Genomic DNA, 26828 nt, shown 5'->3' with positions numbered 1-26828 from the left:
AAACTGTTTGTGGTTCAGTTTCCAATCAGAAAAAATATAAAAAAATAAAAATTCAATTCATTGGCTTTTGAATCTTGAACTATGGAATGTCAATCCTTTATTGATGGAACCTCACTACTGGGTATCAATGCCATTCATATTTGATGCTTTGTTACTCTTGGGATCTAGATGCAATCTATGTATGGATTGGGATTTTGATGATAAGGAATTGAGACCCCACATAAGAAATTCGAGAGCCATAATATAAGAAGATCAATATCGTTAAGAATGGGGATCGAGATTCTTAAAAAGGGGGATTGAGATCCATAATAAAATATATTGCAACCCCCTTGAGATCCCTAGGGTCGTGGGAGTGGGCTTCGGAGCCAGAACACCACCCATGATGGTCGATCCTAGTAACTATGATGTATTCAAATGAACACACATGCACATGCATGCATTTTGTGCACACCATGTATACATTGTGTATATATGCATATATGCATACGCATATGTGGATGCATTTTATTCTCACCATTCATGTTCACATTATACATTGCAGTATGCATGCACATTTATTGTTGATGACATGAAGTCTGACTAAACAAAATGAAACAATTGCAATCATTGAGTGAGCAAATGAGGGAGGCAGGAGGGAGGGAGAGGGAGCTTACAAGGTGAGGGTGGGAGGGAGGGAGGGAGGGAGGGAAGTAAGGAAGGAGGGAGCATCAAGGAGATTAGAAGGTGATGAAGGGAGGAAGGTTACAAGGTGAGGGAGGGAAGGAAGGAAGGAGGGAGCATCAAGGAGATTAGAAGGTGATGAAGGGAGGAAGGTTACAAGGTGAGGGAGGGATGGAGGCAGGGACGTCAACGAGATTTACTAGGTGAGAGATGGAGGGGTTGAGGGAGGGTGGGAGGGTGGGAATGAGGGAGGAAGGAGGGAGTGAGGGGCATCAAGGGGGTTACAAGGCAGGGTGGGAGGGGCGTCAGGGAGATTACAATGTGACATCTCAATGACTAACGCGTGCACATGCATAATCTGCATCATAGATGCATGCATGCATGTTACTAGAGCATGTTCACATTTGTCCTCTGATTTTTGTTTACGTTTCTTTGCAGAAAATTGTTTGCGGATCATCTATTGATACAAATAAATGCTTCTTGAGATACCGTCATCCGTATGGCTTCGGGGAGAAGAAAAATAGCAAGCTTCCTGTTGTAGGTACATGGTCATGGTAAAATATGTTTATTTGAATGCAAGTATACTTTTATTTTAGTTAACGTTAGCAGGATATGTTTTAACTTTCTTAGGGGCATTTTCACGAATCACCCAGTTTGCTACAAGCGCAAGTTTGGAAGCAAGAAAAGAAAATTACTATAGAAGTATTTTCCCCTTGTCGAGATTTTCCACGGCCTTGGAATTTGGAGTGAAAGGAGAATCTGCACATTCAAGAATCTTGGGTAAAACTTATCTCGTCCTAGTAATTACTATATTATGGTTTATGTTCTTAATGGTGATGTCAAATGATAATGTAATATCATGATTGGTGTTTTATTCTAATATTGAAGATAATCATGAGATGGAAGGCAAGGAAAATATCATAAAACCAATGGTGGAATTCAGCAAAGTTGATATAGGGATGCTCCCGTCCGCGATACTTGTTGGGCGCCCTAATGTTGGCAAGTCGGCGCTCTTTAACCGGTACGACAAAGCAGGACAATAACTTGTTTTTGTTGTACTAATCTCATCCTTATTTTATTTAGTGTGAAAATTGTTCTTGTGTAACTATTCTAGAATTTTACATCTATGTTATTGTAAGCCCTACTTGTGTCTTCTTTTGCAATTTTTCAGTTTAATACGAAGGAGAGAAGCTCTTGTTTACAACACTCTAGATGATCATGTTACTCGGGACATACGAGAAGGTGTTGCCAAATTAGGCGATCTCAGATTTAAAGTATTGGATTCAGCTGGTTTAGAAATGGTAGCCACTTCAGGAAGTATTCTTGATAGAACTGCTGGAATGACTGCAAATGTGTTGGCAAGATCTCATTTTGCAATATTCTTGACAGATGCTAGGTTTGCTTCATGCTTGTCTGAACGTTTGAGAGTTTCTGTTAGTTAATTTGTAGGTAGACTTGCTAATGCTTTTCATTATTGCTTGTGATGAATTATGCTTTTGTGGAGTTGAATTATGTGGATTACCTCTCTACGTTTTCTATCATTGTTTCATGTGATTAGAGATGGACTCCAACCACTAGATCTGGAGGTGGGGAAGTGGTTGCGCAAGAATGCACCGGGAATCCGTATCGTCTTGGTGATGAATAAATCTGAATCATTGGATGAGCATAGTGGATCCCTTACTGGAGTGGTAGCAGAAGCTCATAGTCTAGGTTTTGGTGATCCTATACCAATCTCGGCAGAAACGGGATTTGGCATGGTGGAACTCTATGAAGCCCTTCGCCCTCTTCTAGAGGAATATATGATCCAAAAGATGGAGGGTAAGACTATGACTTTTATATTTGATTCTCAAATGATATTTATGACTCATAATTATTTGGCTTGAAAATGCTCCTAATGCTCTCATTGCTATATGATTGTTGCTCCACCTTTTGAGATTGCCTGCCTCTTTGTTATCTTTTTGGAATGATGTGGTGTCCTTAAGCCCCTGTTGGGTCCTTGGAAAAAATTGTTAAAAAAACAAACTATTTCTTGTGAAATACATTTTTTACTAAAAACATTTTCGTATAAATGGTTTTTGTTGTTTGGATTGAAAGATGTGGCTGTGTGGATTTCTAGATTATGAAAGGATTTTCTTTTTGTTTTCATTATTGTTGAATCTGAATTCCACTCACAAGGGCCACAATATACTGCTGTAAATGAAAATTGATACCTGAAATATAACCCTAGGACTTTTTCTTTTATTGCCAAATTAAATAAACACAATCTAGGAATGAATGCCATGCTTCTATTAGCAATTTAGTTACAGCTAATGTTCCTAGATATTCAGAATAAACATGCAAATATGACTGAAAATAAAAGCTAACAGCCAGGAAGACTTACTCGAATGTGCGTAGGTTCACCCCCATAGGACTTAGTATACCCTATACCCGATTTCCTAACCAATGGCACATTTTGTTCCGATTGGTCTTGATGAATTTTTAGAGCTGGGGAGCTTCCTTAGGCAATATCTCAAACTAAGTTTCTAGAGAGCATAAAAAACAATTAGGGTTTATTGGAACCCCTTTGCACCTCCCTTTTCTAGGGCTGTTTGTGCCTCTCTCTTTAAACCCTAACTAGGGTTAGGCATTCCACCCCCTTTTTCTTATGGTGGTGTGCCACCGAGAGAGAGAGAGAGAGAGAGAGAGAGAGAGAGCTAGAGAGATGAGATGAGAGTGGGGCATGAAGGAGAGAGAAATCAAGAGAGAGTGGATAGGGAGAGCTAGACAGATGAGATGAGAGTGGGGAGTGAAGGAGAGAGAAATCGAGAGAGAGAGAGAGAGAGAGAGAGAGAGAGAGAGAGAGAGAGAGAGAGAGAGAGAGAGAGAGAGAGAGAGAGAGAGAGAGAGAGAGAGAGAGAGAGATGCTTAGGATTTGTCTTAAGAATGGAGGGGGTTCCCCTCGTTGTATAGGCCTCAACTCTCCCCAAAGTTATGCCTATCCAATTATGCCTATCCAATTATGACTTACCTAGACCAATAGGAATTTAGGAAACCTATGAGGTGTGAGTGAATTAAATGTGACATCCATCCTGTAAATCAACCATCATGATTTAAAGGATTATATTAAGAACTTTATCCCTTTAATATTTGACCCACTTACCGTTCTAGTCTAATTAGCGCTAGACGATTCTAAAAAACATTATAGAACTTCCTTATTTATCTCTTTAAAATTGTAGGAAGTCAAAATAATGAAATTTAGGTCAAAACTAACTCTCACGAAGTAAGCACACATAATCTTTTCTTTTAGAAAGATTATCTAACTGAACTTAAAACAGATTTTAACTAAAACAGAAATCTGAAACAAGAAAGGAGAGAGGCGTGCCACCCCTATGGGTGACATGTGGGCCCCATGCCTCACCCATGGGATGTGGCACACCCACATATGGGGCTGGATCCAAGGGCCCAACCTATGCCCCTACACGCTACAATATCTTCAGAAATATCCTTTTTAAGGAACTTACAATAGGAAATGATTAAAAAAAATTGAAAAATTTCTAAAATTCACAAAAATATTTCTAATATTAAAAATAAAATATTTAGAAGTAGACTAGTACCAATTGGTCAAAGTGAGTGATTGCAAGGGCACTCCACCGGACCTAGTGACAGTGATTCACGATTGTCTTTTAAAACCGCGGCAACGAGACCTATGATCCACAGACTTAAGGCGGCAATGGGTTGGGTTTGGGCTAGACTGGCCTTGGCCCTAGCTTAGGCCTGGTCCCTAAGGGGCTGGGCTAGGCAGGCTGGCCCTGCTCAGCCCTGACGGGGCCAAAGTGGCCTTGATCCAAGCCCGGCCTTACCCGAGCGGGTCTGAGTCGTGCTAGATAGATTGAAACATAAACCAAGTAAAGGAAAAAGAAGGTCGTGCTGGACTGACACGGGCCAGCCCTGTCATGAGCCGACCCTCAGGGCCTTGTGACTTGGTCTTAGGCCAGCCCTTGGCTACATTTTGTTTCCCAAGCCATGGTTGTTTAGGGCTGGGCCGGCTGGGCCTCCTCGGACTACCTAGCCCATTAACACCTTTACCCACAGTCTCATGCAGAGGCTCGTCAAAGCTGTCACGGAATGTGGATTCTTGCAGTGCCCCCTTAAAAGCAAGTCAAGCACCTATTATTATAGTGTTAGGACTCTCCATGCACATGTATACGTATTCCCTTCCAGTCTTGCTTTGTTGTAATGCAGTTGTTAATTTGTTATATGTATATGCGGTGCAAAAGTTTGTTGAGGAATTAGCCCTTTCTCTCATAGTCCTACATCCACACACAGGAGACTACAGAGCTATTCTGACCTATAATGCATCCTTGGGCGTCTCTTCGACCTCAACAAGGGATGACCATCCCTAAACCTTTTTTGGTAGTGCCATATTCCTAAAGATAAGGGTTTGGGGCATGACCAAGGCCATAGACTGCCTAACCCTTGTTCAGTCAACATATACTCTCAATGAAGTGCATAATTCATTATAAATCATATATGCATGCACTCATGGTCTTTAAAGGCTATAAACCCCAACATCTCCCACTTGGCCTTTGAAGGCCGTATAATCACTCCCTCTCAGTCTCTCTCAAGCCAATCCCATATACATGCTTGGTAAATATATTTGCCATCAATCCTTTTGTCAAAGGATTTGCTAACATAGCCTCTATTGGGTGATAAGAACTTTGATCTCTCCTGCTCGGATCTTGTTGTGAGTGTGGTAGTAGTCCGCCTTAATGTGCCTTGATTCTTGTGAAATGTGGCTGTTTAGGAACATAAATTGCCGCCTGGTTATTGCATAAATTTCTCACAGTCACTTCACTAGATCACAAGGTTTCAAAAAACGCTAGGCGGCTGACCTGGCGCCCAACGCCCATCGCCTAAGCGGGCGCCTAGAACCTTGGGCGCTCTGTAGTACAAGTTCTATATATATAAAAAATATATTCATATATTTGTGTCAATTTTGTAATTTATTGCATTTGAAAATGTTGTATTATTGTAATATATTTTTTTATTTACAAACATATGATACATCGCATGTTGAGAATAAACTTGTTCAAAATTTCAAATTCAAACCACACAAAATTTAAAAGTTTCATAGGATGATAATCTCCAACTCTCCATATTACTAAGTGAAAAAGTTTAGGAAGCTTCGTCAAACCATAAAAAATCCTTTTGATTCTCAGAAATAGGTATAGCTAAGACATTAAGGGTTTATGAAATTGTTCTTTTAACTTTAGGGGTTAAAAATAACTCCCATAACCTATTTAAACCTTTTTTGGGGGTCAAAGATACCCCCTTTTCCCTTTTGGCGAAAAAGAAAAAAAAGGAAAAAAAAAAGAGCCCACGTCCCTGGGCTCACGCCTAGGCACCTGGCTAGCCCTTCTGGTCGTCCTCCTGGGCGCCTGCCTAGGTGCCCGCCCAGGTACATCTACTCGTGTTGGGCTGCCTGGGTCTGGGCGTGCGGTGTTTTGGTTCAGGGCGTTTAGGCGCTGGGTGGACCATTTTTTGAACCATTGCTAGATCAAATCTGAGTTACTAGACTACTTGACAAGCCACATACTCTAGCTCCATAGTTGAGAGTGCAACAATGTCCTATTGCCTTGAGCACCAGCAAACGACTCCACTGACAAGTGTGAAGATACCCTGGATGTGAACTTCATCTCATTTGGATCGCCCTAATAGTACACATATGAATATCCCTATATCTGTATGTCCGTGCCGCTCCATAAGTGAGTGCAAGATCAACATTTCCCTTCAAATGTCGCATAACTCCTTTAATTGCTTTCTAGTGCTCCATGTCTGAATTACTTTGGAACCTACTAATCATACTCATAACAAATGAGTCTGGTCTCGTTTCTAACATGGCATTCATCTGTGACCCGACTGCACTTCTTTATGGGATTCTTTGCATTGTCTCTTCTTTTTCTTCTTCTCCTAGATTACGGGACACATGGCTGGACTTTAACTTGGTCTTCTTATCAATAGCGTTAATATAGGGCTAACAATTTTCCTTTTCAAATCTTTCCAGTATTTTCTTGCGGTATGTCTTTTGGGATAATTGAATCGTTCTTTCTCTTCTGTTCCATGTGATCTCAATTCCCAAAGCATATGGTGCCATTCCATGATCTTTCGTATCAAAATGCTGGGACAAGAAAGCTTTTGTTTCCAATCCAAGGGTCATTGAACTACTGGCGATTAACTTATCATTCGCATATAGAGAGATGAATACAACATCACTTCCATATATATATATATATATATATATATATATATATATATATATATATATATATATATATATGAAAAACCTAAAAAATGCCTATAGGCGAAATGTTACAGTTTTTCGTCACCGCCACAGATTTGCTATGTCCATGGCTGTTTATTGAATGGACTACCCAAACGCTGTCCGTTATGGCTCCGCGTGATTTTTTGACCGTCATGGACCTAGTATGCCCGTGACGGTACCGCCACAGACATGCTAGGCCCGTGACGGTCGAAAAACGCACGCAACCAGATTTTTTCTGACGGTGATGCCTTTATGGGTGAAATCACTGTTCATTTTCGCCCATAGGGGTTGCGTATATATATATATATATATATATATATACACACACACAATAGTTCTCCTGGTTAGGCACGAAACCGGCTTTGGGCAAGGTCTCTTGAAAATTAATGTTTCATTGCTTTGATGCTTATTTAAAGCCATAAAAGGATTTTTTAAGTTTACACATCAGTTTTTCTTTTTACTTTTGTTTGAAGCCCTCAGGTTGTTTCATGTAAATTTCTTCTTTTAGGTCCCTATTTAGAAATTTACTCTTTGAAAGGTGGACTTTGTGATTCAGCTAAGTATATGCGGTTTAAAAATTTTCTCAGTTTTCTTTATTTATATTGGCTAGAACATTTACTAGTGTCCAAATTAGAACTTTTAATCCAATAACTAAACAAATCCAAATTAGAACTTTTAATCCAATAACTAAACAAAAATTAGGCCAAGGATTCTCACTTGCATGCCACTTACATAAATTTCGTTCAACTCATAAACAAAGTTACATATCACAAATATGAGATGAAGGAAGTATGGAAGCGAGTAAATACCATATACTGATATACCTTACCTGGGGTTACCCCCAAGGACTTGATACACCCCACTTGGGGTGCCTTGAACCATGGTGCACGGGATTGAGGTCCTCAACTTGGTCTCATGTTGTGGGAAGCCTAGGTACACCGTAACTTTAAAGCATATACCACAATATGGGATAGGGTACCTTTCTTCTATTCTAGGCTTTTAGTGCAAGCTGGGGCATGCCGCCCTTCCTAGACTTGCATGGGATGTGGCACCCCTCCTTACCTTAATGTAGAGAGAGAGTTGAGATGAGAGAGAAAGAGAGGGAGAAGAGAATGGCGTGCCACTTTTAGAAAGGGGAGAGAAAGAGCTAGGTCAAGGGAGAGAGGTATGTAGAGATTATCCCCCATGGAGGGTATTTATAGTGCAGAACTAGGGTTTGGGGGTCTAGGGTTTACCATCCTTGTGGAGACTTAATCTTAACTATCAATCTTAGAAGACCTGTGGGGTGAAGAGATCTTATTCACCCATTCTCTATATCAACCATCATGATTAAAGGGAATGTATTAGAACCATTATCCTTTAATTTCTTTAACCCATTCCCATGAAATATTTGATATGTAGAAAATAGGGAAAAATCGCAAGTTATGGAATAACTTATTAAGAAAAGCATCTTTATCAATCCATTCTATCTCTCAATCACAACATTTCAAAATATTTGAATCATTATCATCATAGCCTTTTCCCAATTATTTGGGGTTGGCTACACGAATCTTGGGCTGCCATTCTGCTCTATCAAGGGCCATACACTCAGTGAGGTTATAGGGCCCCGTATTTTTTCTCATTACTTCCAATCACGTCCATTTGAGCCTACCATTTGCCCTTTTTGAGCCTTCCACTTGAACCAACTCGCACCTCCTAACAGGTGTTGTATTGGGTCTGCGCTGCACATGGCCAGCCTAACGTAGTATACTTTTTCTCAACTTATCGCCTATTGGAGCCAAACCTACGTTGATGCATCGGAAAAGAAAGAAGCAATCAACATGAAACACAAGAGAAGAGTCTGTCTACAATAAAACTTTTCATTCATTCAATCAAAAAACCATCCCTTTTACATTGAATGATGTGCTTTTATAACAACCACTTTGTTTTAAAAAATTTCCCTTCCAAATAAAACGTAAGCCATTCTTTCCCTAATTGATAACCTTCTATCCAGGTGCTTCCCATTCCATAATCTTCCTTTTCCCTCTTATCTTTTTCTTCAACATCATTCTCCTAGCCTTTTCCCAATTATTTGGGGTCGGCTACATGAATCTTGATTCGCCTTTCTACTCTTCCAAGAACCATATCCTCAGTCCTTATCTCTTTAAAAAAAAGAAAAAACTCATATCTTTCCTTTCTCTTAGAGATCACCTCCTAGCCCTTATAAAAGACATGCCTATTAAAACAAACAGACTCTTATCACAACTCTTACCTTCTAAACCTAAAGATGACGTCCAACCTTAAAAGATAGATCTTTCTTGAAACAAAAGATAAACAAAGGATAAGTTCCCTAAAACTAAAAACTGTACCCTAAAAACAAAAACTTTTCTTAACTAAAATTCCTAAAGATTAATCAACAAATCTACCCATAACTCAAAAAATAAAATAATAAAAACTAAAAATAAAGTTTTGAATCAACCCATTCTTGATATGCATCATTCTCCTCGGGTCGGAGAAAACTCATCCTCGAGTTTTGAAATGTGTTAAGATCAAATTTGCATTAGTCCTACAACCTTCTTTATCTTAAATATAGTAAATGCGATCTTGGGACTTGTGGGTTTTTGCACTAATTAAATCATTGTGATTGTGCACTTAAACCCTCAAGGAATGGGTCACTGTCGATAGAAATTGTTTACCACCATGGGAGCATCTTCGAGATGAGAACTTTCGATAAAGTTCACATATTGATTCCTCTTTGTGTCCTTCATCTTTTTCTTCGTCAAATATCAATTTAACCACAAAATCTAAATTATCATCATTAGTGATTGGATCTCTTACAAGATCTTGTTCAAAATCTAAGTATGTATAAAAAATTGGTGGCAAATACCAATCTTCGTCCAGATGATTTTCGATACAATCTACATCAAAATTAACCTCGTTCTCCTTCAAATCATGTAGATCAATTAAATCCAATAATCAATTATCCTAAACATGAGGCTCCCAACACGGAGCGTGTGTAGAACTAGAGGTCAAGGCAGCTTCATTATTACGCTCCAACTTTGAGTTTGACTCTGATTCGCGTCATTCTATTGGGTTCTCAGGAAACTACATCTTCAAATAAATCATGAGCATTTGGGTGGTTTCAGACTGAGAGGGTGGCTTTCTAGCTACAATTTTTAGGTGGATATTGGTGGTCCTAACTCTCTCTCTAACGAGCCCCAAGAATTTCTTGTCCATACAAACTCCAAGTAAATAATGCACCATATAGCTGTCTAAATGATCGGATAACCACAAAAAACAGCCACAAATTATGCGAATCATGACCATCCTTCTCAATTAATTTCCCTCAATCAAATTAAGAACTAAATTAAAGCTTAAAAGTAGATAGACACAAATAAGTATATTTTGCATCTTTATGTTCATGATGACCATAGGTTTTCCAAGCTTAATACTGCAGAAATATAAAATTTAAAAATGGAACAGTAAAGCATCAGACAATTCAAGGGGCCGCAAAAAAATGCAATGAGTATGAAACCTATAGATTACGTATATTACCAAGGACTAAAAAAAACAGTGGAAGACATACATATAGAGAAGGTGAGGGATAAAGGTGTACTTTTTATTACTTCACTTTTTGTCTTCAACGATATGGTCCCCTTAGGCTTTCAGAGGGTGTGAAAGGAAAAGTGAGTATGATGAAAAATGTAATTAGTAGAGAAAGACGGAGATGTTGGGAAAGAAATGGTGTAAAAATAGATGTTGGTGAGGATAGTAATGAGAGAATGAGCGAGAGTACCAAGAATGAGAACAAAGAAAATGAAGTAGAGAAAGCAATGTTGATATTATACTTGTAGTGTTTGGTAGTGGTAGTTATGGGGCGTTCGAATTTTGAAAATCGTTATTTAGACATACACGTTTTTGTCTAGGGGTGTATTTTCGGCAGTTTGGATTTTTAAAACTCATACTAACGAGATGCACCTTTTCAAAAGGTGTCTCTATGTCTATCTAGAGAGTTTTTTTATGAATCCATTCTCTTTCTCACGTATTTTGCTCTCCCCCCTCTCTCTCACGTATTTCTCTCTATGTCATCTCTCTTTCTCATTTACGTTCTTAATTTTACTCCCCTAAACTATCTCACATTTATCCTTCTTAAATCTCATTTTCGTTTCACTATCTCTGTCATGTATTTCTCTCTCTCAATATCATATCTCTCAACTTTCTTATTCAATTGACTATCATCTAGGGGTGTCGTTTTGGCAGTTTGGATTTTAATAATTCATAGTAACGTGATGCACCTTTTTGAAAGACGTCTCTATGCCTATTTAGAGAGAGCTGTTTTAGGAAACCATTTTCTCTCATGTATTTCTCTCTCTCCCCCTCTCTCTCACATGATGTATTTTTTGCTCTCCCCTCTTTTACGTGTTTTTTACAAAATGGATGCACCTTTTTAAAAAGTCATCTCTATGCCTATATAGAGAGAGATTTTTTAGGAAATCATTCTATCTCTCACATAGTTTTCTCTCTCCCCCTCTCTCTCATATGTTTTTTATAAAATGGATGCACCTTTTTAGAAAGTTGTCTCTATGCCTATCTAGAGAGAGATTTTTAGGAAACCATTAAATCTATCATGTATTTTTCTCTCTCCCCCACGTTCTCGCATGACGTATTTTTCTCTCCCCCACTCTTACATGACGTATTTTTCTCTCTTCCCCTCTCTCTCACATGTTTTTTATAAAATGGTAGCGATTTTTTTTTTTTTTGGTGAAGAGATTCAACGGTTTGAGGAAAGGATGTCTATAAATCTATGCGATGGCCATGGAGATGCAACCCGTATTTTTCTCTTCCCCTCTTTCTCACATGACGAATTTTTCTCTTCCTACTTACATGACGTATTTTTCTCTCTTCCCTTCTCTCTCACATGTTTTTTATAAAATGGTAGTGATTGTTTTTTTTGTTAAGTTTTATTTTATTTTTTGTGAAGAGATTCAACGGTTTGAGGAAAGGATATTTATTTATCTATACGATGGTAAGAAGATGCAACCCTTTGTTTTCCTTTTTATCTCCCGTAGTAGTTATCTTGATTTCTTTACACAATGCTCACCCTTAACACCTATTTAAAGTCACTTGCTCTACACTATCTCTAGGCAGTGGGTCCTCTTTTATTTTTTTGACACTTGTCCACCCCTTAACCTTCGCGTAATAATGTAATAGTAGGCGAAGGTTAAGGGGTGGACAAGTGTCCAAAAAAAAAAAGACCCTATGCCTTGAGATAATGTTGGGCAAGTGACTTTAAATAGGGGCATTGTGTGAAGACAATCGAGATAACTACTATGAGAGATATAAAAAAAGGAAAATGACGGGTTGCATCTCCTTACCATCCCAAAGAGAAATAAACATCATTTCTTCAAATTGTTAAATATCTTCAGTAAAAGTCTAAACCCCAAAAAAAACTTTTTTCTTAAAAACAATGCAATCGCTATCATTTTGTAAAAAACACTTGAGAGAGAGGGGGAGAGAAAAAAATATGTGATAGGATGGTTTCTTAAAAAATCTCTCTCTAAATAAGCATTCTATTTTCTATTATGGTAAATTTTCCATAGTTTGAAGACATCAATGTAACACAATTATTTGGATACGCGATAAGTGTTCACTCAACTAATCACATCTTCTTGCAATGGGAGATTGCATAGATATACAATGAGAATTTAAGAATAACAAAGATTTCAATTAGCAAATGTGAGCAAATAGAGGATTGACAAAAACAAAAGCCGTTATAGAAAGAATTAGTGAAGCACAATTTGTTTGTTGTAATTAACCTTATCATGCAGCTGGCATGGCCAGGCAAGCTCTTACTGCTCCAGTGGTGGGTTGCATTTAATTAAAAATTAATATGCTTGCCATATTTGGGCTCTTATGCTTTGCCTTTCATGCCCACCCGCTTTTTGTTATATTATTCGTCAGCACCCACCCTTGTTTTCCCTCCCCTCCCCTCTCCCTATTCTTCTTCTTTGCCTTATCGTATTATATATAATGCCATTGCTCTGTTCTCTCCAACAAAAAATGCATTCTTAGAATCCAAGATCAGAGGGGATGTTGCTATTGCCTCTCTCATCCTTGTTCTAATTCTCCACTATAAGAAAGGATCCAAATTGGACTCTTTTATTTGTTGTCGTACTATTTGTCTCTCATCTCTTGTCCCCAACTCATCTTTTTCCCTTCTCTCTTTTATCCTCGTCTACCCTCTAACACCTCTTCCACTCATGTTAGACCATAGTCTCTCTCTTGAAATAAGCAATGAGATATCTCTCTCTCATACCTCTACTTCACCACCCTCTCTCTCACCTTGTCTTGCTACAAAACTCTCTCTTTCTTTTAGCACGCCCATCCCATAGTTCTCTCGATCTATAACTTTGAAAGCATGCGTGCTCATCCTCTCTCACCCTTGCTCAATATCTCTCTATAATCATTTGCAATTTGAAAAAACTTGTTAGAACCTTCAAAATTGGTTTTAAAGTTGCAGGTCCGTTTGTTTGATAAACTTTGTTTTTGGCAAGAATCTTAAGATGAGCCATTGAAGTTGCAGTGGTTTCTCTTTGTGGGTCAAATGTTTTGTTGGAATTTTATTTTATTTTATTTTTGTACTGATATTTGGGTACATTCGTCAAATGGGTTGTTATTGATATCGGTGAAATTTTTTTAATTGGAATCTTCAAAGGAGTTCTAGTTGCAAGGCTTCTCATTTTGTGGCTTAGATTTTTCATCAGAAATTCCTACAAAATCTTCAAAGAGGGTATTGAAATTAGAGGTGGTCCCATTTTGTGGATCAAGTTTCTAGCCATGAGGAAAATATGGGTTCTTAGGGAATTGCATCTTCAAATTAACCATGAGCATTTTGGTCGTTTTCAAATCGAGAAGGTGGCTTTCAAGCTACAGTTTTCAAGTGGAAATTGGTGGTCCCAACTCTCTCTCTCAAAAGAGCCCCAAGAATTTCCATCTAAAACCAATGAATAAAAAAAGAGCATAAAACATTCATTCAGAGGAGGAGAGGGATAAGGATGTACATTTTATTACTTCACTTTTTCTCTTCAACAATATGGTCCCATTAGGCTTTCAAATAGTGTGAGAAGAAGAGTGAGTATGATGGAAATTGTAATTATTAGAGAAAGAGAGAGATGTTGGTAAATAAATGGTGTAAAAATAGATGTTGGTGAAGATAATAATGAGCAAGAGTAGAGAGAATGAGGAAAGAGAAAATGAAGGAGCGAAAACAATGTTGCTATTCTACTTGTAATGTTTGGTAGCGGTAGTTATGGGGCATTCAAATTTTGAAATCCATTCTTTAGACTCGTACCTTTTCATCTAGAGGGCGTCTGTTTGGCAATTTGGATTTTAAAAACTCATAGTAACAGTGCGTACTTTTTCAAAAGGCTTTTCTATGTCTATCTAGAGAGAGTTTTTTAGGAAACCGTTCTATTCCTCACGTATTTTTCTCTCTCCCCCTCCCTCTCACGGTATCTCTCTATGTCATCTCTCTTACTCATTTACTTTCCTACTTTTTCTACCCTAAAATTTCTCACATTTATCTTTCTTAGATCTCATATTCCTTTCACTATCTCTCTCACGTATTTCCCTCTCTATATCATATTTTTCAACTTTTTTATTCAATTGGTTCTCATCTAGTGGTGTCTTTTGGCAGTTTGGATTTTAAAGCTCATAGTAACAGGATGCACTTTTTAAAAAAAATGTCTCTGATAGTAGTTATCCTATTTAAAGTCACTTAACCCCTATTTAAAGTCACTTGCCCTATATTATCTCTAGGCATATGGTCCTTTTTTATCTACTACTATATTATCTACTACCACAAACCATTGAATCTCTTCATCAAAATCCAATTTTTTTTTTTTTCTAAAAAAAGCAATCACTACCATTTTGTAAAAAAGATGTGAGCGAGGGGACGAGAGAAAAGTACATCATGTGAGAGAGAGGGGGAGAGAGAAAAATACATGAGAGGTAGAATAGTTTCCTAAAAAATCTCTCTAAATAGGCATGGAGACGCCTTTTTTAAAAGATGCATCCCATTACTATGAGTTACCTTATGCAAAAGCCTCGGGGTAAAATCCAAACTACAAAAAAGGCACCCCTAGATGAAAAGGTGCGTGTTTAAAGAACAATTTTCAATATTCGAATGCCCCAAGACTACCGCTACCAAACACTACAAGTAGAATATCAACATTTTTTTCTCTTCTTCATTTTCTCTTTCCTTATTCTCTCCACTTTCGCTCATTCTCTCATACTATCCTCACCAACATCTCTTTTTACACCATTTCTTTTCCAAAATCTCTCAGTGTCTACTCATTACAATTTTCATCATACTCACTCTTCCTCTCTCACTCTCTGAAAGCCTAATGGGGCTATATCGTTGAAGAGAAAAAGTGAAGTGATAAAAGGTGCACCTTTGTTACTCTCCTTCTCTGTTTGTTATGTGCTATGCTCTTTTTTTATTCCTTGGTTATTTTTGTAATCTGTAGGTTTCATACTCATTGCAGTTTTTTGTGGCCCCTTGAATTGTCTGATGCTTTATTTGTCCATTTTAAAGTTTATATTTTTGCATCCTGGAAAACCTTCTTTTCTCTCTCAAATTGATTACCACTAAATTTTCTTCTTAAACTGTAGTTTTTTATTTAACAAGGTTTTAAACCTTCTTTTTCTCCCATTTGTGTGCATGTAGATGACATGGAATTAAATATGACAGAAAGGAAAGATATATTTTGTGTAGTCAGAAACACAATGGATAAAATTTACCTCTTAACCTGCATACATCACATATAAATGTCCAAGTCATGGAGCCCTAAGCCTCTAAGATGCCTTACTTCAGGGTTTTGGTGCGCCCAGAGCCTGTTGCAATGAGTACACCCCATCGCATAAGATGAATTTTAGATTCCAAATTTTGCAGCTCTATCATCTAGACCACCACAATTATGATATGACAAATGAATTTTAACCGCCAAGCATTCTGCCCCCCCCATAAAGCAAAGCCGGTCGCACTACTGTCTTATAAAACTTCCTCTTATGCTTCATTGGTATGCGGTTATCACATAAAACTGCGGTTGCATATCTCTAAATCGCCCACCCAGCTCTACTTCTATATGCGACATCTTATTCAATCTCTCTATTTTCTTGGATTATTGACCTAAGATATCAAAACTGTGCTATTTTGGTATTTCTTGGCCATCAATCTGAACTACTTCCTCGTTTCTACTCCTATTAATACTAAACTTGCATTCTATATACTTTGCCTTAGTTCGACTAATTTTAAACCCTTTTAATTCTAGAGAATCCCCCTAAAGTTCTGACTTTGTGTTGGCGCCGTTTCAGGTCGAAAACTATGTTGTCTGCAAACAACATGCACCATGGTTCCTCATGTTGTAAGGGCATAGTTAATTCGTCCATAACTTAGATAAAGAGGTCTGGGTTTAACAAATTTATAGGACCCAAACTAGATTTGGACTCGGAAAAAATTTAGGGGACCCGGACTTGGCCCAAAAATTAAAATATATTTAAATATATTAAATAATATATATATTTATTGTTTAAATATTATAACAATATATTTTAGTTATATTTATTTAAATATATTAAATAATATATGCAGTTATTATTTAAATATTATAACTATATATTTTAGTTATATTTATTTAAATATTATTAAAATGTTATATATTAAATATTATTTAAGTAATATCACTATTCAGGTGGGGTCCACATGGACCTGGACCTGGACCTGGATGCGAATAAGGCTTGCTTGGTCCAATTTTTAGACCCATACTCAGACTAGGGCCGAGTCCAGTCGTCGAGTCTCGGGTCGGGTCCGGGTTCGGGTCCATTGCAGCCCCTAGTTTTAGAGAGAGAAGGAGCTCGTGCAAGGTGCGTTAACCCCTTGAGAATCCCTCCAATATATAGGCACATATAGGAAAGAGAAGGAAGACACTTGTAGAGTGAGTGGTCAAGTATTGCCTCTTAATGGCCACATGGCTCCCCACTCCTGTGGTCTAATGCTCCCTTCCTTTTCCCTTGTTATTTTTTTGAGTGGGGTAAAGAAAGAAAAGAAAAAGAAAATAAATTGGGCCCTTTTATTTTTCAAATATTTTAGAAACACATTTTTATCAATTAAATCAGTATATATTATGGTTTGCAAAGATTGCCATGGTAATAGAGTATATTACAAAAGCTTAGTTTTCTATATTGACATTGCATTTCTTTTGGGAGACATCCAATACTTTCAGTACATAAAATAATTAAAAAGAAAATGTAATTCCATTAACTATTTGGTAGATGGCTGGACCCTTATGCCTAATTATGGTAATAGTAGAAAATTTTGGGCATTCCAATTCATGGGTTTTTCTCCTTTTGATTCCTTCAGGAAGTTGAGTTATTCATTATTGTAGCCTTTGGATCTCTTCTAATGTTTTTGTGCTGTTGCGGTTGTAATCTTTTAGTGTCATTAATAGTCCTTTGGAAATGAGAACTACCTTACTAATGCTCTTTATTAATGTCATTATGGAAACAAAATTCCCTTATTAGCGTCCTCCTTTATTTTCTGGATTATTAAGTTGATGAAAATTTTACTATTGTAAGTCCTTATTTGTCATTAATGCTTGCAGAGAAATGCCATCAGGATGAGAATGCCACAAAAGATGTTGAGGCAAAGTTGCCACTGCAACTAGCTATAGTCGGACGCCCTAATGTTGGAAAATCCACATTATTGAATGCATTATTGCAACAAGAACGGGTTTTGGTTGGCCCAGAAGCTGGATTGACAAGAGATTCTGTTAGGACGCAATTCGAGTTTCAAGGACGGACAATATATTTGGTAATAGCTTAAATTCCTTGGTGCATTTCTCAAGTTTAAAAATTTAATATGGGGAAATGGTAGTGTGTTGCAGCCCGGTTACCAAAATTGGTGCTCCGCCCATTGAAAAAACAACATTTCCTGCGTGGGGACATCCAGAAAAATTTGAAAACCCCTTCAGTTGATCTTAAGTTTGATCTAGTTTGGAGACCCAAAATACCTTCAAACCTACTTTAATCTATTGCCCACTAGAATGGGTGGTCCAGATCTGACAATACAATTGCAGTAAATTTGAGGCATTTGTGGGGCGCCAAATCGTTTTGTTTTTAATTGAAAATGTTTTTGGGGTGTGAGAGAATTCACTGCAAAATATTTCCAGTCTCTTTCACACCCGTGATGTGGTTTTTCTAGTAGGCAGGAACACACCATCATTGCCCTTTAATATCTTTTTCCTGTTTCTTTTGCTTTATGACATTTAAAACCATCAATAAAATTAGGCATACATAGTCTTATTCTTTTAGGTAATTGAAGAAACATAAAATTTCTGGTTAGGGTTGTGTGTGTTCAATACTGATATCTCTTTCTGTAGAGTCATTACTAAGTTAAACTAAAGCTCTGAGATGCAAATATTTCAAATAAACAATGAGAAGACGCTCGTGTAGTTGATGTGATCTTATGACTGATTTTAGTTACAATAATATGTTTGGATCACATATAGTTAACTGTCTTGCAAAGCTCCTGACTAGAGTTGCATATAACAAACCTTGGTTATCTGCATATTCAATCCAAAGTAGTCTCCTTACTGTTGGACATTCAGTGGCAGCTAGTTGCTCGGGGCAATCGAGGGACATGTCCATCAGTAATGATAATTCTGAACATTCTTGAATGGGTTACCTTTCGATGTAACCAGAAATTTGAGATATTCCAGCTATCATAAGGAAAAGTTTCTTTGATCTAGTATTTTTTTTGGTGTGCATGTGTGTGTATGTGTTTGTTTGGAATCCTCTCATAAGCCATAAGCACCAATTTATAAATAATTAGGATTTTTAGTTGATGAAATTTTCAGGAAGTTGTTCTTGAATTTAATATCCATACAAGGGAGAACTCCAGTGTTTCAAGGTGGATTTCCATTTCCATGGAAGCTGAATGTTTATGGCTCAGTGTGAATCTTTGGAGCACTTCTGATAGGAAAATAATGATTTGGGAGTCGAATCGTTTTTGAGAGAATATTTGACTGTATATAAATACAAGGAGTTCCAAAAGTATTTAAAACTGGCTATCCACAGGTCAGGAAGTTTGTACAAGAGTGACGTTCAGAGACCACTCACTAGTGAGAGCTGAATATGTGGAAAGGAGCGAGCGTTGCGTCACACGGTGTGTGACCCCTGTACAAAAAAAGGGAATAAAGACGAAGAGCGGGGGGGAGGGGGGGGGTTTGGATTTATTAGAGAGATAGGGGTGAGAGGTCGAATATAAGAAGGATGGGGAAGTCCCTGAGCAAACATAACCAAAAAAACCGCCTTGGAGGGTTTGGAGTCACAAAAGAAGCCCTCAGAAAGCATCTGTACAGTAGTGGACAAAAAGTAAAAGGAACGTGCCTTGTCTAAGGCTCCTGTGAATAAAAAAAAGAGAGGGGGGCTGGGGGGCTGGGAGTGTTGCAGAATCGAGAGCCAGAAGAGAGGGTTGGGAGGGCCATAAAGAGTGGAGCCATGGCATGTGGACTCAGGGCTGCTGCTGCATCTACTTGATGTCTTTGCTTGTTGCAATGGATGTTGCCCTGTGGTTGGTTGCTGCCTTTGCCTGCCCCTGGGTCGTAAGATATCTCTTACTGCTGGGATAAGAAAATGCAGAGACTAGCATCGGATGTCAACAAAGCTTTCTGAGTTTTGGTTCGAGAGAGTGTAAATGTTGTAACAATCCACGAGTCACACATTCGAGAATATGAAAACAATGAGACTCAGAAATATCCTTAAGGTTGAAAGGTCCCATATGACCTTATTGTGCTTGGAAGTAACAAGGAAAACATTATGAATTCATGGAGCAAACTTACTAGATCCATAGTCTCGATCTCTATGATTTCTCCTAAAGTAGGAGTCCAAGAGTGCGGCATCCCACTTCTGGAACCACCATGGAAATTAAGATAACTGGATCTTGGGCAATTTTAAATAGGGAGAGCCACCGAGTGGCGAAAACATTGGTAGCCTAGCTAACCACAACCATACCTTTTTTACCCCTTCTAGGACTATGCCTAATATGGTGCTTAAACCTATCCCAGCAATGGGCGATACCTTTCCAAGTTCTCGAGGCTTGTGAGGGACATCTTGGGAATCACCCTGATTCCTGATGACTTTACTTCCATTTGATGACCTTTTTCCAAAAAAGGTTATCTTTGTTAGCGAACCTCCACAACCATTTCCTTGGGAGAGCCAATTTAGCTTGTTTGATCCTCCTGATTCCTAGACCTCCCATAGATCTAGGTTTAGACACTACATCCCTAGCTACAAAATGGAACTTTTGACTTTCTGCTTTTCCCCATAGGAAGTTACGCAATAATTTTTCTAACCTATTTGAGTCTGAAAAATGCATATGGAAAAAGGACATTTGGAAAATAGGGATTTAGCCATAGTTGCTTTGTTGAGTATGATGCGCCCCCTATAAGCGAGAGGAAACACCCTTTCCAGAAGGTAAGTCTATGGTGGAAACATGCTCTATGCCCTCCTAGGTTTACCCATGAAAGAAATGGCTATGTGGAATTAAGGGAGTAAAATAAAAAATTGTTCTCTTTTATTTATCAATCTGAGTTCACTTGCGCATGCACCAATGCATAGTTAGGGGAACTGTGGGGGTAGGGTGGCGTTCCCGCTTTGGATCCTCGATCCCACGGTTCCTCCTAGGGATCTCGTAGGGACTCAAGTTTTTCAATTTTGGGATCTCGCTCCCAAATAAAGGGGATCACGTTACAACCATTAGTGGATTCCAATACTATTTCGAAATAGATCCCCGTTCCCATCAACCATGGTCCAAGGTTCGGTACATTATGATATTGGGTTCCATATATGTGGAATGTACTTTAAAAAACAGACGAATCCATTTCCATTTGAAAATAGATCCCCGCTTCCATCAACCATAGACCAAGATTTTGGTACATTAAAATTTTGGGTTCCATGTTTGTGGGCTCTCTCTCTCTCTATTGCACACACTCACACACACCTCTCTCTCTCTACTGCACACACACACTAAACTCTCTCTCTGTTATGCCTACACATGGGTCACATAAATACATAGGGAAAGAGCACAAACGCACACTCAACTCTCTCAGTTATGCACACACACACACACTCAACTCTCTCTCTCATGCACACACACGAGTCACAGAAATGCATATGGAACAAGCACAAGCGCACACTCAACTCTCTCTGCTTATGCACACACAAGAGTCATAGAAATACACTGGGAAAGCACAAGCTCACACTCAACTCTCTCGCTACTGCACATACACACACTCAACTCTCTCTCTCTTATGCACACACGAGTCATAGAAATACACAGGGAAAGAGCACCAAGCACACACTCACCTCTCTCTCTCTCATGCACACACACACTCTCAACTCTCTCTTACACACACAAGAGTCACATAAATACACATGGAAAGAGCACAAGTGCACATACCTGTAGCATGGGAGAATGGAGCTTGTAGTGTGGGAGAGTTGGGAGGAGCAATCAGATTCACCAAAATGAGCACCACAAGCTAATGGCGAAAGGGCTGTGTGGGCTGGTTTTGGGTCCAAGGGTTAATATAAAGGGAGGTGGAATTGGGTGGGGAAGAGGGAAGGTTGGGGTGGGGGGGGGTACGTGTTGGTGATCTAAGTATGTAGTTGATTAAAATAATAAAAAAAATCCAATTTCTGTACTTGTAGATTATTTTTTGTATTTATGTGTAAGGAATATCTTTGTGGCACGAGGGACTATGTTATTAAAGTTATACCTCTAATGGGATTTGGAGTATATATAAGAAGAATGCAGTACATAAGTATACTATGGACTATCTAATAGAGTGATCTATACTTTTAGCATTTATCAAGTAGTATATGGGCACTTGATGTATCAAATTCTGGTAATATGCATCTAATTAAATAGGCTATGTCATACATATTAGATTTTGGACTAAGGACCACAAACTAAGTAGCAAAATAATCCATACTCCTTAGATTCATCAAGCATATTGGCAAGTGTTGCATAAAAATATGGTTCGATGCACTTATTTAAACATAAGATGTCATACATATTACATTTTGGACTATGGACCACAGACTGTATAGTAATGTGCCTAAAAGTATTTAATATTTCATCAAGTAGCATGTATGCATCAAGTAGCATGTATGCTTACTTAGAAATAGGGTGTCATACACTCATGTGTACATATTGGATGTTGGAGCATGGACTATGGACATTTACAGTAAAGTATTAAGTAGTATTTAGCATTTATCAAGTAGCATGTAAGCATGTGATGTATAGAAATGGGGTTAACTAGAAGATACCATACATATTGGACTTTGGAGGGTGGATTATAGACTACATAGAAAAAATATGATTCAAAGCACTTATTTAAACATAGGATGTCATACATATTAGATTTTGGCCTATGGATCACAGGCTATATAATAAAGTGCCTAAAAATGTTTAATATTTATCAAGTACCACGTAAGCATGTGATGTATAAAAATAGGGCACTACGGATTTATTTAACTAGAGGATGTCATACATATTGGACTTTGAAGTGTGGACTGCAACTAAGGGAACTCGTACTAGCTCTACTTGACAACCTCGTTGAACATGTAGTGGAGCATAGATTCTTGCCAGTCAAAACCTCGAACCCATTGATATGGGATCTTGCTCCCATAAACCTAAGGATCTCGCTCCCTCTCTTGTTCATTGTACAGACGCCGATCCCAAACCCATGGAACTTCCACAATAGGGCGGTTCGGCGATTCCCGAACGGATCCCTCTCCCGTCTCCAACAACTATGATCAATACACTGCTCTAAATAAGAACTAAAATTATAATACAAGAGGGGCTCTCTCTATGGACATATACACATATCCCTTTGCAGGGTAGCTTCTCTGAACCACAGTCCTGGAATGTGAATTACATGTCAACCCCCCCCAAAGCAAGTCACATGTATATATCACTATAGTGCAAGGGGGCTCTCTCTATGCACAAATACACGTATCCCTTCTCAAGGTAGCTTCCCAGTAATGTTGTTGCCATATATAGATGTCGTGCGGAAACTTGTTAAGGATTTAGCTGTCATTCTCACAAGTTTACATTTGTACAAAGGAGATCACGAAACTCTCCTGGCTTACAAACAATCCTTGGGCATTTCTCCGACCTCAACAAGGGATGACCTTCTGAAAACCCTTTTCAATAGTGCCATATGCCCAAGAGTAATGGTTTTGGACATGATTAGGGCTGTTGACCGCCTAACCCTAAGTCAATCAACTAACACACACTCCTATTGAAGTATATCGTCATCATCATTATCATTTTGGGGTCGACTACATGAATCCTGGTTCTCTATTTTGCTCTATTAAAGGTCATATCCTCAATGAGGCCATAAGTCCCCATATTTTTTCATACTACTTCCAATCATGTCGTTTTGGGCCTACCCCTTGCCTTTTTAGTCCTTTCACTTGAACTAACTCGCACCTCCCAACAGGTGTTGTACTTGGTCGGCACCACACATGGCCTGCCCACTTAAATCTACTTTATCTTATTTTATCGTCTATTGGTGTCACGCCTAAATTCTCTCGAATAGATTCATTTTGAATTCTATCCACTCTTGTCTTGCCGCTCATCCATCTCAACATCCTCATCTCCTCTACACTCATTCTATCGGTATATTGTTTTTTGTCTGCCCGACATTTCGCCCCATAGAGCAAAGTTGGTCTCACCGCTGTCCTGTAGAACTTGCCCTTCAGCCTCATAGGTATGCGGGGATCACATAAAATTTGCCCACCCAGCTCTAATTCTGTGTACGACATCTTCCTCGATCTCTCTAATTTCTTGGATTATCGACCCAAGATGTCGAAAGTGAGTGCGGTCTTTTTTGTACTTCCTAACCATCAATCTTGACTACTTCCTCGTCTGTGGACTTTTATCTCATTTGGATCACCCTTGTAGTTTTCATTTGAATATCTCTGTAGCTGCAAGTTCTATTCCCCTCCATAAGTGTGTGCGTAATTAACTGTTTCCTCTAAATATCATAAAACTCTTTTACTTTCCTTCCAATGCTCCATGCTTGCATTACTCTAGAACCTGCTAATCATACTCATTGAAAATGATAAGTTCGGTTTCATCTATAACATGGCGTACATCACTGACCTAATTGCACTCTTGTAAGGAATTTTCTGCTTGGCCTCTTTTTCTTTTGAACTTGTGGGAGACATGTATAGGTTTAATTTGGTCTTCTTATCAATGGGGGTTAATATGGGCTGAAATTTTTCCATTTCAAATCTTTCTAGTATTTTCTTGCAATATGTCTCTTGAGATAACTGAATGGTTCTCTCTCTTTTATTTCTGATCCCGAAACATAGAATGCCTCTGAAAGATCCTTCATGTCAAAGTGTTGAAAACTTTTGTTTCCAATACGAGTTATTCAACTATTGGTAATTAACATGTCATCCACATATAGAGAGATAAATACAACATCATTCCCACTGACCATGACATATATGCAATAATCCTTCTAGTTAGGCACAAAACCAGCTTTCAACAAGGTCTCTTAAAACTTAGTGTACCACTGCCTCAATGTTTACTTAAGCCCATAAAGAGATTTCTTAAGTTTACACACTAGGGTTTCTTTGCTCTTTTTTATGAAGTCCTTTGGGTTTTTTGTATAAATTTATTCTTCTAATTTAGAAATGCATTCTTAACATCCGTCTGATGGAGTTTGAAGTTGAAATGGGCTGCCATGGCTATAAGGATCCTAGTGGAGAGGAACTTAGCTACAGGGGAGAAGGTCTCATCATAATCTATCCCTTCTTCTTAAGTAAACCCCCTTGACTACCAATCTAGCTTTGTACTTATCTAATTCCCTTTTGAGTTCAATTTCTTTTTAAAGATCCTCTTGCAGGTTGTGGGTTTTCTATCAGAAGGTAGGCTCACTAAGTCCCAAACCAGTTATGTTTGATTGAATTAAGTTCATCAAGCATGGGCTTCTTCTTTGCTGTGCCTTTTCTAATAAGGTAATAGACTCTTGGTAGGAACAAGGTTCATGCATAGATACCTCTTCAATTCTCTCATAATATTCTCCTTGATAGGTGAAGAATTGAGGTCTTCTCCTAATTCCATTTCTTCTCCTAGGATGAGGTCGTTTGGGATCTTGGGCCTGACTTGTAATCACTATTATCTCATAGAAATCTACTTGTTTACGAGTGGCACGTCCCTCAAGGAACTCATCAAGGATATGGGGATCCCTACTTTTTAGGACAGGCTTTGTGTCAAGGTTGTAAAACTGGTATCCCTTACCATATGGTGGGTATCATATAAAGCTGAACTTAACGATCTTGGGGTCTAATTTTGTCCTATTTTGATGGGGTATCAAGAAATGAGCAAAGCGGCCCCAGATTCATGTGATGAAGGGATGGAGCACAACCGGTGAAAATGTCATGAGGACTTAGTGGGACAGCCTTTGTGGGAGTCCGATTATGGATATAAACGGCTAGCAAAACAACTTCACCTTAGAAATCCAGAGAGAGCTTAGCATGCCCCATCATACTCACCATTTCTACCAAGGTCCTATTCCATCTCTCGGCTATGCCATTTTGATGAGGAGTGTACGACATAGTATATTGGTTCTCAGTACAAAACGCTTTAAATAACCATGAGGAATATTTTCCACCTTTATCAGTTCTAAGCACTTCAATTTTCTTATTTGTTTGGATTTTCCCCCAACTATGTATTCCGAATCGGTCTAGGGCTGTTGACTTTTACCATAAAAGATATACATGGCCGAAACTGGAGTGGTCATTAATGAAAGCGATAAAGTATGGCCTGTGGCTTCTTTTTCTTGAATGAACCGGAGTTGGATTTCAGATACTAGTTTTACGAGTCATTCTCCTTTCTTCTTCGGCATTGACCTTGGTGATGATCTCGTCCAGCTTTGGCATCTTCTCTTGTGCAGTGAGGGCTGAGATGAAGGCTTCTCAAGAGCTTGGCATGGACTTCACTTGGTGGCACACTTGCATATTTTCATCAGGATTTTGTTTGGGTGGCCTTGAGTTCTCAGATTAGGGCTCTAAAAGTTTGAATGTGTTCGGTCAGCATTCCTTCCTCTTTCATCTTTAAGTGAGAGTATTGTTTCATTGCCATGGTTCTTCTAGTGAGGTAAGGGGTAGCATAATCAGCCTCGAGCTTCTGATGAATTTCTTTTGTAGTCTTCAGGGGCTCGTGCTTGAGGGCACGAGTGTCTTCCATGGTATAAGGAGGAGATGCTTAGCCACGGATTTTTTGGCTCTCCCACTGAGCATAAGTCTCACATATAGATTGTCTTTCATAAACATTCCCTCATGGCGTGGGTGGGGTTTTCTCAGTAAGCATTTGGGAGTCCTTGAAAAAAAGTCATAGCCAATTTTCCTTTACCAACTTGTATAATTCTTCCAGTCAAAATTTTCAGATTGAATAAGCTCAACCATAAAACTTTTGGCTGCCACCTTTCTTGACTGAAAAATAAAAGAAAACTCATGACCACTCTGAAAATTCAAAGGAGTAAAACAAAAAACATTCTCTTTTTCTTTAATTAATCGATCTGAATTCCACTTACGTTTGCTACAATATGCTTTTGTAAATAAGAAATAAAACCCTAAATACAACCTAGGATCTTGACTTTTACTTCCAAATAGAATAGACACCATCCAGGAATGAAAGACAAGTTTCCACTCACAATTCTAATAGAAATAATGTCCCTGAAAATTCAATAAATAAGCAAATAATGGCTGAAAATAAAACCAAACAGCTGGGAGGACTTACTTGAATTTGGCT

At 38.4% G+C, this 26828-nt stretch overlaps 1 protein-coding gene across 7 annotated transcripts in view; it reads left to right on the top strand.

Annotated features, from left to right (window-relative positions):
* Positions 1 to 26828, top strand: part of LOC18434173 (GTP-binding protein) — an 81436-nt gene that overhangs the window by 19160 nt on the left and 35448 nt on the right. For 6 of the 7 annotated variants that reach the window (XR_016047368.1, XR_016047366.1, XR_016047369.1 and 3 more), the window contains exons 3-8: positions 1099 to 1201; positions 1291 to 1440; positions 1549 to 1681; positions 1832 to 2056; positions 2219 to 2478; positions 17602 to 17810. Coding sequence is in view for 3 of the 7 variants with exons in the window: in XM_088855606.1 (XP_088711732.1) it covers positions 1099 to 1201; positions 1291 to 1440; positions 1549 to 1681; positions 1832 to 2056; positions 2219 to 2478; positions 17602 to 17810 (1080 nt within the window). In the remaining 4 variants the exon portion in view is untranslated. Of the gene's footprint in view, positions 1 to 1098; positions 1202 to 1290; positions 1441 to 1548; positions 1682 to 1831; positions 2057 to 2218; positions 2479 to 17601; positions 17811 to 26828 lie in introns of those variants that run through there. The other variant, XM_011625046.3, reaches the window with a different exon arrangement.

The sequence above is a fragment of the Amborella trichopoda genome, chromosome 13 (assembly GCF_054954075.1).
Source record: "Amborella trichopoda isolate Santa Cruz 75 chromosome 13, AtrichopodaSantaCruz75HAP2 v2.0, whole genome shotgun sequence".
NCBI lineage: Eukaryota > Viridiplantae > Streptophyta > Magnoliopsida > Amborellales > Amborellaceae > Amborella > Amborella trichopoda.
The sequence above is the reverse complement of the archived record's forward strand: the minus strand, read 5'-3'. Positions and strand labels throughout refer to the sequence as shown.